Consider the following 14997-nt stretch of genomic DNA (forward strand, 5'->3'; position numbering starts at 1 on the left):
TCCCGATTGGCCGGAGCGCATCACGTGGCCACGATCAGCTGGGCCGGCTGCTCTGCTGGGCCTCGAGAGTTCGCAGCGGCTGCCTGCGGAGCCGGGGTCCTGCTTGCCCCTCCGGTGGGAAGCTAGGCGTGCTTTGGCGCCCCTCTTTATTTTGCACTCCTGTGCTGGTAGGTGGAACGGAGGAGTATTAGGGCCAGCGGGAGGGTGAAATACTACAAAGATGTTTAATCCTGACACCGACTAATCTTCCTTTGTAGAGTCAAGGGAAGGTGTACAGCTCATTTAATTTTAAACTTTTTCTGTTTCAAAGCCCTGTTGGTAATCTTTTTATTTTTATTTCAGGTCTCCTTGACAGGTGAAAACCTGAAGCAACTTTGAACTAACCTTGTGTTTTTGGAAAATTAGTAGATTTACTGGAGTAAGTGGAGTGACAGGTTATGCATTAGCAAACTGCTTAGCCACATATACAGGGTTGCAGCTTGCGTTCCAGCCCTGGAAGCAAAAAGCATGCAGTGTTTCCAGGGTACATATTTGTGCCAGATGTGCGTGCCTTGGTGAATTCTTTTCTTAAAAAAATTATTGCATACTTGTACTGGTTAGGTAAGAAGGAAATTACAAAAAACTCTAGAAGCTTAACATTTGGTAGAGTCCTAAGTGAAATTGAGTAATAATACGAAACTAAATAGTTATGAAATGAACTTGTATGCATTTTGACACTTTGCGGTGAGAAAGGAGGAAGAGGAAGTAGAAAGCATTCAGGGATTGGACCCAGAAAATGAAGAGGCTTTGAGTTGCCTATAGAGCAGGCAGTGAGTGGCTTAGGAGGAAAAACAGGTCTGCAGCAAGGAGGTGTAGCTTATGGAATTTGGCACGCAAAGTATTTTCTGTATGTATCCATTTTCTAGGTATGTCCTGGAATATGAAGTAGCACGCACACTCTTTGGAAGGAACTATCGGCTTCATCTGGTCCAGTGTGTCCAGTACAGACTTTTTTTTTTAATCTTGTGCAACCTTTGCTCTAAGGCAAAGGACATTATGAAATTTGCTTAATAATTTATACAGGGAAATGAATTGGATTTTTAACAGTAACTTTCTAAACAAGGTTAGTAAAGTGTATGCAGTTTTTCAAAATCATATCCAGTTGAATCCTTAAGATTGCCCTTTTCGCTTCCCCACTTTAGTTGAAGGAAAATTCTGTGAGGAGAAGAAGAAATTAAGATGTTGCTCGGTGGTAGAATGCTTGCCTAAGGGCTGTAGATTTGATCCTTAGCATACAAAAAACCAAAAACCACTTGCTCCTATTTTTAAAAATACTCAGAGACATGAAGCTAGTCCTAAATATATTCATAAGATGTGAAAATAGTCCTAAAGATATTTGTGCCCAGAGTACCCTTTTAGGTTTGGTAGCACTTCAGTAGCTATGTAAATCTTACTGGTTTTCCTTGGTCAGCTTGTAATGTGCTCATAGTTTATGAACTGAATCTTACCCATATGTGAATTTCTATTTGACACCTGAATCAGGAAACCAGACAGTCGAATTATACTCCAGTCCATCCAATTAGAAGCTTTTAGACTTGCATCATAACAAACAAGAGATCATCATTTTGTCATGCCAAGAGGCTCTTGGGGAGATTACCAATTCAGATTGTTTGCTGACTCATGACTTGCTGAGTTATGTGACTCATCTTGTTTTCTGATGATTTAACAATACAGAATATAGTAAATTTAGAAATTGTTTAACAAAACAAAAAGGTAGTATTTTGGGGAAAAAACAAAAACATAAAAATTACTGTCAAATAAAGACTTGGCCTTACAAACAGGACATCAATTGACATAGCAAAATAAACTTACCTGGTGTTGCAAGAGGATAACATGGCTTTGTGGTACCCTGAAGCTCTGTCTTGGTAAATATTTTGTACAAAAATTGTAAAATTTGTTTTATGGTTTAAATTCTTATTTTCCAGTGTAACTTTTGAATAGTACTTTAGTCACAGATCACTTTGAATATAGTTGATGAAACTGCAGTAGCAACAGATTTTATTATAGTAATTAACCCAGCCCAGCAGTTCGAAGATTTTGGATTTTTGTTCCTTTTAGAGCAGGCAGCTGAAAACCAGATATCAATGTTTGCTTCAGCTCCACCTCTGTTTTAAGCAGAATCACTGCAAAACAAAATCTCTGGAAGGGGCAGATTCTTTAACCCTCTCTGCACTGGGCTCCTGTTTAAGTTCCCTGCTGCAGTCTCTGTTGCTTTTGTGCACAGCCTTCTGGAGCTTTGGAGAAGCCCCTCTGGTGGGTCTGTGGGGAGCTCTTTGGAGTGTGTTGTTGATGGTATGGAAAGTTTTGTTAGTGAACTGTATGTTTTTCCTTCAGATGGCCCCATGAGGTGCAATGGGTATCTTTTGTCTTTCCTGGTACTATTTTTAGAGCTGGGAAGTGGTGCCTTCTTTGGCTAATTCTACTTGCTAGAGTTGAAACCAAACTGTATTATTAATTATAGACAGGGCAAGTACCTATTTTAAGACCCAGAAAGAACTGTGATACTAAGAATTTGAGATGCTTTGGAAGGTTTCTAGCTTTTCTCCTGCTTATAATTCCTATAACCTAGTTACTTAACATTGCTGTAATTAACAAAAGGGGAATCCAGTTAATTGTTGTTTTATATCCTTTGTGAGTTTTACTTTTCTCATCAGGGCTAGGGGAAGTTGGGATGAGGTATATTGAAGAAGGCGACTGGCTTTACTGACCTTTATTTAGCATTCATTGTGTGCCAAGCACTGCTCTCAGGACAAAGTATTTCTGTTTAATTCTCATTACTCCAGGATATATATATTGCTATTGTTATTTTACAGATAAAGGAGCAGAGGATCATTTGCCCAAAGTTTAGAGCTAGTGAGGGGTAGAACAGATTTGAACCCAAGGAGTCGGATTCCAGAGCTCCAGTATCTAGGCTACTCTAAGTCCCTGGAGGTAGACAGGAGGAGGCCCTGCCTATTGTGATAGCTGTGTATTATTTATTTACGTAATCTTTATGTACTTGACCTTTGACATTGAGCTGATGACAGGTAAGGATTTTTAGCTAGAAAATCCATGAAGAATAGAGAAGTGGGATTAAACTGATCTTGTCAGATATTCCTACTGATCTGTCCGTAAACTTGGCTGCTGAGTAGGTTTCAGTTTTTCTTGAGGAAGATTGCTTTCTAAATGGGTGTTTTTAAGCAGGAAAAAATTTTGTTTCCCCCAAAATTTTATTTTTTAACTAGTACATGTTTGCAGTGCAGTACATGATTACATTATTCATAGGGTTTGGTAGTATACATTTTAATTCTTTTTCTTGTAAGGAGTGAGATAGTGAATATTTTGAATTTGCTGGACATAAGTTTGTGTGGCAGCCATGCATACTCAGCCATTGTAGTACGAAAGCAGCTGAGTGTAAATGGGTGTGACTGCTCCAGCAGAACTTTGGATATTATATGATATTTATGTGTTACAAAATACTCTTTTAGATTTTTTTTTTTCTCCAGCTATTTGAAAGTATACAATTTTAACTTTGTGGGCAGTCAAACAGGTGGTGAGCTATTAGCCCACAGGCCTCCCCTTCTCCCCCCCCCCATTTTAAGGAAAATACTTAGGAATGAGTCATAAAATACTATATTTCATTTGTTAGTGTTTATATAAAAGCTAATAGGCTTTTTAGGAAATTGTTTTATTGACCTGCAAACAGTCTAGGAAATTATATGATGCATGATGTGTGATTATTTTAAATAATGCATTTCTAGAGCCTGCCTTCCTGGATTCCTGAAAGAGAAGTACCTTTTTTTTTTAAGCACACAAAACAAATGTGTGGATTCCTCAAAGAGAAATATGTTTTGCTTTAGATGGATTTCTGAAAGTGAAAAATCTATTTTCCTTTAGAGATTGTATAAACTCTAAATTTTTTTTAAAAAGTTATAGGCAGAAGTCCTAAAATGTAATTAATTTACTAGAATTTCCTGGTAAAATAGAAATTGGAAGTTCTAGGTAGCTAATTGTATTATTTTGAGGAAAGAAGAAATTGAAGCTATTTGCTAAAATATCATCTGTGCATTGTTTATGAATGTCAGTTATATTTTCATGCTATTCATATTTTCCAGATAAACTGAAGATAGGCCCCCAGTTAAACAATAAAGTTTGGTACTCTTTTGTGGAGAGAGTGCAGATTTGAACACAAGATCCTCTGGCCTCCGCATCCTGAGTGCTGCAATTAGTTTGGTACTTTTCCGATTTTAAACTTTTAATGATTGTTATAACCTGAGAGAATGAAAAACTACCAAATAGTCCTTATTTGTAAAATATTCTGGGAAATATTGCTTATAAAAATTAAGAGTGTTTTTATTTCCATGAAATGTTGACGTGGAAAGGAGCATCTTAACTAAAAGTCTAAACTCGATGAGTTTGACCCTGATTTCAGCCGTGAACCTGGAACTTCCACATTGACAGATACTTATTAAGTATGAGTTTCAGTACTGTGGGATATGGTAAGATACTTCAAAAATCAGTAGAGGACATTGGCCATCTGTGAAAATGGACACTCGGTATGTTTCAGAAATATGTGGCTAAAGAGAGTTGAGATTATGCAAAGTCAAACAAGTGATTAATATACCTGGGAAATATTTTGGATGTAAAAATAATCCCAGAAAGCTGGTCAGAGATTGCTAGTGACTGGGGAGGGAGAGAGATTGGCTGCAGACTGGTGTAAGGGAATTTTGTAGGGTGCTGGGAACATTCTGAAGTCAGTTTGTGGTGATGGTGACACCACTTTAAATCTTCCTAAAAGTTGTGAAATTATACAGTGATAGTGGGTAATATTTATCATATGTAATGTGTTTCTTAATAAAGCTGTATTGGGGTTTGGTTTAGTTTTTTATAGTGCTGTAGATCAAACCTGGAGAATCTCATTGTGGCAAGTAAACTACCACTGAACTGTGCTGCACCTAAGAAAGCATTTTTTTATGTTTTCTATCCTATCAGAAAAAAAACTGGTTTATAGAGGAGCAGTATCTGAACTTTTAGGAAAGCATGTGTGAAGTACATGCATTCAATTGTATTTTGTAGTGCTGCTTCAGCACACATAGTGCACTTAAAATTATATTTTGAATTTAATAAAAGCACTCTTCTTCAACTATGAAAGGCTTATCTAGACAAGATGAAACTCTGAGTTAAGATGAAGGGGACAGAGGAAAGACTTCCAAAAGTAATTTCAAAGACTCATTTTTTCCTTAGGAGAGTGTGATTGCTTTTTTTGAGACAGGGTCTCACTATGTAGTTGAGACTGACCTGGAACTCCCTATGTAGCCCAGGCTGGTCTTGAATTCACAGCGATCCTCCTGCCTCAGCCTCCTGAGTGCTGGGATTACAGGCATGCGCCTCCACGCCTGGCTTGTGTGATTGCTTGGATTGCCATCAACTGGGATAGGGAATTTAGGATGCAGTGTGGAGACAGGAGGGATTCATGATAAATCCAACAGGGCAAGACTGATCCTGGCAGCCCCCTGGTCACCAAAGAGTGGAGTAAGAAGATGTGGAGCAAGGTTTAATTTAGCTTTCCAGAAAGTAACAAAGTCTCTTTCTTCATCTATAAAAGTAGGGTAATTACTATTTAAGAATTGTCAGTTAAATGTGGTGTGAAATATACCAAGGGGAATGGTCCCATACAGTGGAGTCCCACTAATTATTAGGTCTGAGGCAGAGTTCAGTGTATCATCCAGGTCCAAGTTTTGAGTCTTAATTTTTTAATGACCTTCCTCTTTGGACAACAAGTTTACTGCTTTAGTCTGTTCAGGTTGCTTCTACCAAATACCATAGGCTAGGTGGCATATAAACAACAAATTTGTTTCTCATAGTCCTGGAGGCTGGGATGTATGACATCAGGCACCAGTAGACTTGGGAGTGTGGTGAGGGCTGTTTCCTGGGTCATTGATGGCACCTTCTCACTCTGTCCTCACATGATAGAAAGGGGCACGTCAGCTCTCTGATGCCTCTTGTAAAGCCACTAATCCCATTAACAAAGGCTCTGTCCTCATGACCTAATCACCCCTGAATACCATCACATTGGTGGTTTGGTTTCAACATAAACATTTTTCAGGTCATAAAACATTAAGGACATGGCAGGGGGATCTTAATTCATGCCAGCCTCTTAGTTTGATTTGTAGTACTAACTCCTAGGTTGAATTTCTAACCCTGCCCAGCTGGCTAAAGCTTACATCCTGGAACTCAGTAACCACACAGAGGTTTTCTGCTTCCTAAATGTCTCTGATGGTAGCAAGTGATATTTACTTGCTCCACCTGGGTTCTGTGGCATTTGGCAAACATAAACTACATTTTACAGTTTTAAATACATGTATAATACTCTATAAATGGCAACCACAACTAGAAATAGTATAACAAATTATGCCTAGATATTTTTGGTCTGGGTAATGAATCATATAATTGAATCATGTAAAAAAAATACTTTGGCAAAAAAACAATTTGAAGCAGGGAAAAGAAGGCATATTAAATCTGTTTACCCTAGTAGCAAATAGTTACAGCTATATTGTAATTTTGAGCCAGAGAGAGGTACAGAATTCATTTTGAAGTCCGGGACATTTCCATGATTGCATTCAGAGGCAATTGCGTTGTCTCTGCCACAATCTAGAAGTATCTGGTTACTTCTCCATCATGGTATGGTTGAAATAAATTAGTGTGATGCCTTAACAGTTAAGGGTAAAACCTTCCTGTTGATTTCTTTCTGTTCAATATTAAGAAACGTGGCCATATCAGCTGCTCACAGGTTTTTTAAATGCTTTCTTCATATAAGTCAGAAATTCAAATATTGTACAAAGACCAAACAGGAGAAGTAACTGTGTAAAGCAGAATGGAGAATGAGCAGATGAATGATTGGGAAGATAGGGAACAGTCGTTTCTGCTCAGTTGTGGCCTGTTGTTGCCTTAGGAGATGACTCTGTACGTGTCCCATGTTGCTGGATCACCCTGTGGCTAAAGAGAAGCTCAGAGTCCTGGCTCTTTACCCAAATTCTGTCAGCTTACTTTTTAAAAAATTAGGAATTAAAAACTTGTTTGGCCCAAATAAAATGTGTCTGTTTCATTCACTTCTGTACTCTTAGCCTACCAAATGAATTTCAGCCTACAGGTCTCTTAATTTGCAACCTCTTTCTTACATGTAGCAAATATGTTCTTGAGCATCTAGAAAAATTAATGTAGAATCTTAAAGGCTATAAAGACAGACAATAAAGTATAACCTTTTGTCATTTTGTAGCAGAAATTTAAGTATCATACCTTAAGTCTTAGATCAGGGTTTACAACTCATTGTGGCTGGTAATGCACTGGTTTTCTTTTTGCTAGCTGTAAGTCAACCGTATTTGCCATCTTTTTTTATTCCTTATTAAACTTTCCCATTATGTTTAAAGGGAGTCATAATGATGTTTATGATAATGACACTTCTGATGTCAAGGGACTGCCTCATGGTTGGGGAGTTTATAGATTTAAAAATGAATGGTGTTTTGAATTTGCAATGCTGGTCCCCTAAACTTATGATAGTACATTTTTATTACATATACTCATTCTGGAATTTTTTTTCCTATACCAGTTGTGAATGCCCTTTTAAAGATGTGTACTAGTCAACACAAGCTGGTAACTGTACCTAGGAATACTGTTTTAAAAAATAAAAGCTGTGTCTGTTGAGTATGTCTAGATCTTTAAAAATACTTTTAGGAGAGTCACTTGCAGTTATTTTAAGGAGTTGTATCTGTTAACTCTCCTAACTTTTGAAATATTGTCATGTGATAATCATATCCAAAGTTTGCTTCAAAACTATTTGTTGAGTTGTTTTGATACTTCTGTGAAACCCCCTCCCCTTTGGTACTGGAGATTGAACCGTGGGGTCTTTACACCGGGCTACCTCTCCCACTCCTTTCCCACCCCATTTAAAAAAAAATGCTAAATTGCCCAGGCTGGGCTGTAATTTGTCATCTTCCTGTTTCAGTCTTCCAGAGTGCTAGAATTACAGGCTTGAGCCACCATGCCTAGCTTCTGTGATTTATTGAACCATTAAGATTTCTTAAAGAATAGGAAAGCTCCTCCCTTCCTTTTCTTCTGTTCCTTTGGCTTTAGCCGTGTTCCAGGCCTAGACCATCTTGAGTGTCTGCTTCATGGCAGAGGAGATGAGGGGAAGAACTTGCATTTGGATAGAACTACATTCCAGCTAATTTTTTGTGCTTAACAGCTGTGTAACCTTCTTAAACTTGCTTTGGATAATCTGAGTGTGGGTGCTAATAACCTTCCACAATTGTTCTTTTTTTTTTTTTTTTTTTTTTTTTTTTGGTGCCGGGGATCGAACTCAAGTCCTTGAGTTTGCGAGGCAGGTGCTAGAACCACTGAGCTAAATCCCCGGCCCTCGTGGTTTTAAATTTTGCTTTTTCTATTCTTGTCTGATTGTCTCAGTTAGACTCCACAAGTTTTTTCTCAAATTATGTATACTCTGAATATATAGTCAACACCTATACTAAACTTTTCTTTCACCTCTCTGCCAGTGCTTTTTTATAAGTATTCTTTTTCTGAAATTCCACTTTCCATTTTTTTTCCCACACCAACAAAAGAGAGGTGATAACATTCCTTGTTTACTTCCTTGGCTCACTGCTTCTAAAATGTTTTGTGCTTGGCATATACGCCGTTTGGTGCATGGATTTTGGGAGCTTTAGTTCACAGTCAGCTACTTCAAATAGGGAGTACTACAAAACACAGAGTGGCTCTCTATGACAAGCCCCAGTAGGTGTAACAAATGCTTTATTATAGTGTATTTATTATCCTTTTCCATTTGTTACCAGGTTTTTAGAACTTCAGCTATCAAAATGGGCAGAATTTTCCTTGATCATATTGGTGGCACTCGGCTTTTTTCTTGTGCAAACTGTGACACAATCCTGACCAACCGCTCAGAACTCATCTCTACTCGATTCACAGGCGCCACTGGTAGAGCGTTTCTTTTTAACAAGGTTAGTGTGAAAAAGTTTCATTGCTAAATGGGCTCAGTGGATATATCTGACAATACCAGAATACCGCTTCGAGCGTGGAGATACCATGAAAACCCATGATGCCGAAGTCTACATGAATTATTATTGATTAGCTTGTTTGTAATGGGACCTTTGGGAGGCATTACTAGAATGTGATTTTAAGAACTGAAAGAAATTTTAAAAAATTAGACCTCAGAAAACAAGACTCATTAAAGCAACCGACAGTTGAAATGAATAGACACTTCTCAAATGAAGAAGTATAAATGGCTAATTAGTACATGAAGAAATGTTTCCCAATAAGTGCTGATGAGGATATGGGGGAAAAACAACCCTTCTACATTGCTGGTAAGAATACCACTATGGAAATCAGTATGGAGTTTCCTCAAAAAACTAAGAATAGAAATTCCTTTGACCCAGGTATAACTCTGTTGGGTATTATCCCAAAAGATTTAGTCATTATATTACAGTGGTGCATGAATACTCTTACTTGTAGCAGCACAATTCAAAATAGCCAAATCTAGGAATAACCTAGATGCCCATCAGCAGATGAATAGATCAAGAAAATGGTAGTGGAGCATTAATCAGCCATAAAGGAGGGTAAAATTGAGTCATTCAGAGGAAATGGATGAGTCTTGCGAGCATAATGTAAGTGCAATAAGCCAGACACAGGAGGTTTCTCTTATATGAGAAACACAACAATAATAGGCAAGGAGGTAGACTTTTTGGAGAAAGGGAAGGGAAAGGAATCTTGGTGGGGAAATGCGGAGAGGGATAGATGGGGGAGAAATAAAAATGATCAAATACATATAATACTAATTTCCTAAAGTGAAAGTAATTATATCACAAATGTACACTGGAAAAAAAAGGTCTTGATCACAAAAAAGAAATGTCTTAGAAAACTGGTGCTGGGCTATGGCTCAGTGGTAGAGCACTAGCTTAGCATGAGCATAGCCCGGAGTTCAGTTCTTGGCACTGCAAAAATGAGACCGGGAGAGAGGGAGGGTGTTTTCCCTGTCTGCAGGAAATATGCATTGTAGGAATTTGGTATTGACTTCAGCACAGGTTACGAAGAAGGTGGCAAGATCCTCACTTCTCTTTCTCACATGTCACTGACTTATTCACGAAGAGAGACAGCCATGGTATGCTCATGGGCCATTTTTTTTTTAATTAGTAATTGTTATTAAAAGGTCTGCCAATAGGAAGAGGATTCCCTGATTTGCAAATGTGTCCAGTCTACCCACCTCTGAAATTTCTGATTTTGAGAGTGGTTGATAGGATTTTGCCTTCTAGAGTCCAGCGTATTAGCAACATTTTTAGGTTAAGGAACAGAGCTTGTCTAGGTACCTAAAAGGTCAATTACACTTTCCTAAGTGGCCACTCCTTTCTGTTCCACGTAGAAGAAGCTTTTCTCTCAGAATTGATGTGCTGCCCTTTACCTTTCTTTAGGTACAGACTAGGAGTTGATAAGGCCATGGTAGCCTGGCTGCCTGCTTTTTTAATTGTAATAAGAGGACTGGCACCTAGGGGTATTTTGCTACTGACCTACTCTCCAGCTCCTTTTAGTTTTTATTTTTATTCTTTTGGTGCCAGGAATTAAACTCAGGACCTTGTGCTGATGAGGCAGGCACTGTGCCACTGAGCTAAATCCCAGGCCCAAGTTTTTATTTTGAGACAAACTTGCACTGTGTGATTTGTAGTAGGCTTACTCCAACTTAGCTTATTGGTGTATAAAATGTATTTCCAGAAACAAATTTGACAAATTCTTATCAAATAGTCATGGTGTAATAGGTTCTTTTACATTGAAAGTCTTATTTGCACTCATCATTGAATAGTGAATAGTAACAATTAAACTCAAACCTACATTTTATGATTGCGGTTCCAGGTCTCTTGCTTTAGTACAATACAGAAATGTAACTACCACGTATAAATGTGTGAGTTATGCATGATGGCAGAGGGTGTCCTATATCCTGCTGTTGCCAGATGTTTATTAGTCCCCCAATTTACCAGACTCCCTCTTGGGGCAAGGTGTAATCCTGCCTGTAACTATACCATTAATCCCAGCACTCTGGGAGACTGAAGCAGGAAGATAAATTTGAACCTACCCTGGGCAATTTAGCAAAAACTTTCTCAAAGCAAAAAAATAAAGGGCTAGAGACGTAGCTCGGCATGAGGGCTCTGGCCTGAAGCCTCAGTACTACTCACACCACCACCACCCCCCCCAAAAAAGAAAAGAAAAATAGTTATTGAGAAAGGTATTACAAGTTTGATTAAAGTTACAAATTCTGTTTTCCGAGTTTGGCGTTACTACACTAACCATAATATGATGTACTTTTTTTGGCAAATAACTTACATGCCTTTGAGATTTTGTTTTTACATGTTTTTTAGGTAGTTAACTTACAGTACAGTGAAGTTCAAGATCGGGTCATGCTCACGGGCCGCCACATGGTTCGAGATGTGAGCTGCAAAAACTGCAATAGCAAACTGGGATGGATCTATGAGTTTGCCACTGAAGACAGCCAGCGTTATAAGGAAGGCCGTGTGATCCTGGAACGCGCTCTAGTTCGAGAGAGTGAGGGCTTTGAAGAGCATGTACCGTCTGATAATTCTTGAAGAAAAAGAGATAAATCCATCTTTTCCCAGGTCTCCTTCACTGAAAACAAAAATCTACTTACATACACTGTCACCTTAGCATCAGAGTCGGATTCATGAACTGCAGAACAAGAGGTTGTGAGAATCTAAGATGAAACCTTTCTTTCTTTTTTTAAATTTTGTATTTTCCATCCAACAGCAGTGTGTAGAGAGAGTATTATGCAGATGCTGTTACCTTTTTCCCTGTGTTTACATAGTGAGGCAGAAGAGTCTACCAGCAGCTACATGGTGGGCTATGTGAGGAAACAATCTGGGCTATTAGAGCGAGGAAGTATGTTTTATGTAAATTTTGAATGGAGACTATGTCAGGAGCATGGTTTTTAAACTTATTTGGGCTTCTTTTTAAAACTTTGTGTTTTTTTTAAAAAAACCCAGTATTTCACTTGATTTGTTAGCTTCAGAGAAGAGATCCGAATCTGTGCCCAGCGCTGAAGGCTCAGTGTTAGCATAGCTTGTGCTGGCCAGCGTGCCATATTCTTGTTGGAGATGAACCGTAGCACCAGAGCCCATTCTTCCTTGTCAGTCTTGACCCAAAGATACCACCTTCTCCTTACTCGTCACCACGTAATTGGTGTTGATTAGAAACCTTTTCTGAAATGGGGCAGAACTGCTTGGTTGTCTTTTTCATGTAACTTAAGCATAGTAATATAAATAAAATAATAGTTGGATGTTTTTGGTCCTGTGTTGCTTTTAAAAACACCTTATAAAAGAACAATATTTGCTAAGTAATTTTTGTAGTAATTGTTTCTTTTCATCTCTTAAGCTTAATGAACTATAAGCTATTCTTTGTATAAATGAAAGCATACTGTTTAAACCCACAGTCTTGCATTTAGAAAACAGTTGAACAGAATGTCAGTGTGTATCCATGCAGAAAGCTTTTAATCTGCATCTGCTTTAAAAGGAGGGGAAATGAAGCAGCTCATCTAAAAATACTTCATTACAGAGCATTTTAGCCTTGCCTCCTCAGTTTTGCATTGATTTTGACAAGTCTGTAGAGCCTAATGGTTACATCGAAGGACTAGATATCTCATTAGCATTATTTTTCCAGACCTTCCCTTAGAAGTTCAGCTATTGAAATCAAAACTGCCCTTGGTACCTCTAGTGGAAAAGTGATCACATTCGACTCAGGGTGTTCTTAGCCCAAAATTTATAACATTGCAAAGTCTTAAAATGTAAATGTTTCTTTATCCAAACTATTACATATTCTGATATTTGCTTTTGGTGGAATAAATGACAGTAAAAGTGGCTCATTATTTAAATGAACAAATGGCTGTTTGCATGCTCAATTTCTAGGTCTTTAGAAAGGAAATTTGCCTCAGTTGAATTAGTGAAATCTTTGTTGTTGGTATTAGAAGTGACTTTTGCCAAAGGGCACTTGGTTGGAGGCATGAGTATCTGATTAAATAGATATAGTATAATACTGAATTTGAAATAAATGGACACAAAGTCTGTCTTCAACATGAAGCGAATCTTCAAGCATTAAGAAGCAGCATTCATTCCCACTCATTTTCATACTGGCCTTTGATATGCAGATCCCTAGTAGCATGCCTTATCCACAGCACTATGCATTTACTGTCAAAATAAAGTATATTTTGTCTTGCATTGGTAGAATACTGCTACTTATTTTCCACTGATCTTGTCTAGTGATCATTATATTTTTATCTCTGAACACATACAGTGCTTCATGCCTTTAAGTGGAGATAGCTTCCCTTGTGATGAGAAGGTGACATTTATTTAGTCAACTCGGCTTAATTTATACTATTGAATCTGCCAGTATTAACTTTGGTGAAATCATTATACCTTAGACTCTGACAGCTATGGTTTAGCATTTGGTATTTGAAAAATTTGTACATAATTGCAAATAAATGTAATGTTGCTAGGTTAACTAAAAGATACAGCAGTAAGCTCCACGCCTGCCTTTTAAAAACCTCCATTTGAAAAACAATTAAAAATTGAAGATTCAGTCAGATTGGGTTGTTTACAGAAAAGCAAATATTCTTTACTTTAGGTGGGTGCATTAATACCAGTTTTGCTTTGGGTTGGAAATACAAGTGAAATTACTACAAAATACTTGGGTTTACTGGGAGGGATATAATTTAAGCATTTTTCCCTGTGAAGACTTTATGATACTTAAATTGATGGTGACCATAATTTATTTTGATCTTTTTTGTTTTTGAGAGTCTGGCTATGTAGTTCAGACTGGCCTTGAACTCACTGTGGCCAGGGTGGCCTCAAGCTCACAGTGGTCCCTTCTGCCTCAGGCACCTGAGTTACTGGGATTACAGATGTGCTACCACACCCAGCTAGTTATTTTGATGTTAGACATGATTTTATTTAAAGAGATCCTAAAGTGAATTCTGGGTTAAAAATATTAGTAGTTGAGCATGGTAGTACAGGCCTATAAACCTACCACTCTGGGGTGCTGAGGTAGGAGGATCGCTAGGTTAAGTTCAGCCTGGGCAGTTTACAAAATTAAGGGTTAGGGATATAGTTCAGTGTGAAGGCTCCAGGTTCAATCCCCAGTACCACAAACACACACAAAAGATTATTCAAGATCAGAAGAACTATATTTGTGGTATGTTACCATGGGAAAAACATTTTATCAAAGGAGGCTTAGAAAGTGAGAGGAGTAGATAAGAAAGATTAATATGCTTTTCCCCCTGCTTAAAAACTGATTTAAGATGGATAAATACAACGGAAAAATTGGCTTAAGGAGTAGAAGAGTCTGGAAAAGCAACATCTGGTTTCTGAAAAGATCAGTAGATCTAAAGTCTTTCGTGTTGACTCTAGCGCTGTGACAGTGTTTTGACAGGGTTTCTGAGTTGCTAAATTAATTGTTCAGCTTGGGCTTGAACTTGCAGTACTTCTGCCTCAGCTTCTCAGAGTACTGGGGTTACAGGTGTGTGTCATCATGCATGCCTGGGAGGGAGTCATTTTATGAATCTTCTCAAGTGTGATTGTGAAAACAAACCATGTCTTAAGTGATTCTCATTAGAGTAAAGTGAAATTTAGGCCACAGAAACTTGTTGATAGAAGGAAATGTATGAAATCAGTTCTCTGTCTTATATTCCTGAACAACTCTGTTTTATTCTGAGTTACAAGAGTGACCAGAATGCTTTTAAAGTTCTTGAAATCTTCCTGAATTGGACACACACTGCTAAACCTTTCAGTAATTTATGACATGAAGTCTGAAGTTCACCACATGTTGCCATCTCTTGGGGTTTTTTGCTGGGAGGAGTGAGACAGAATCTCTTTGTAGTTCATCTTGGCCCTGAACTTGCAGTAATCAGGGGTGCTGGGCATG

At 38.1% G+C, this 14997-nt stretch overlaps 1 protein-coding gene across 6 annotated transcripts in view; it reads left to right on the plus strand.

Annotated features, from left to right (window-relative positions):
• The window catches only part of Ypel5 (yippee like 5), a 14060-nt gene extending 788 nt beyond the window's left edge, over positions 1–13272 (plus strand). The window contains exons 2-6 of one of the 6 annotated variants that reach the window (XM_010604678.3): positions 343–418; positions 906–1102; positions 4134–4251; positions 8862–9026; positions 11430–13272. In XM_010604678.3, coding sequence (XP_010602980.1) covers positions 8886–9026; positions 11430–11654 — 366 coding nt within the window. In that variant the 5' untranslated portion in view covers positions 343–418; positions 906–1102; positions 4134–4251; positions 8862–8885 and the 3' untranslated portion in view covers positions 11655–13272. Of the gene's footprint in view, positions 1–7; positions 168–342; positions 419–905; positions 1103–4133; positions 4252–8861; positions 9027–11429 lie in introns of those variants that run through there. The other 5 variants (XM_010604679.3, XM_010604681.2, XM_010604682.3 and 2 more) reach the window with 5 other exon arrangements.
• The last annotated feature ends 1725 nt before the right edge of the window (positions 13273–14997 follow it).

Source organism: Fukomys damarensis, unplaced genomic scaffold (assembly GCF_012274545.1).
Source record: "Fukomys damarensis isolate Sample0158 unplaced genomic scaffold, DMR_v1.0_HiC HiC_scaffold_2, whole genome shotgun sequence".
NCBI classification, from domain to species: domain Eukaryota; kingdom Metazoa; phylum Chordata; class Mammalia; order Rodentia; family Bathyergidae; genus Fukomys; species Fukomys damarensis.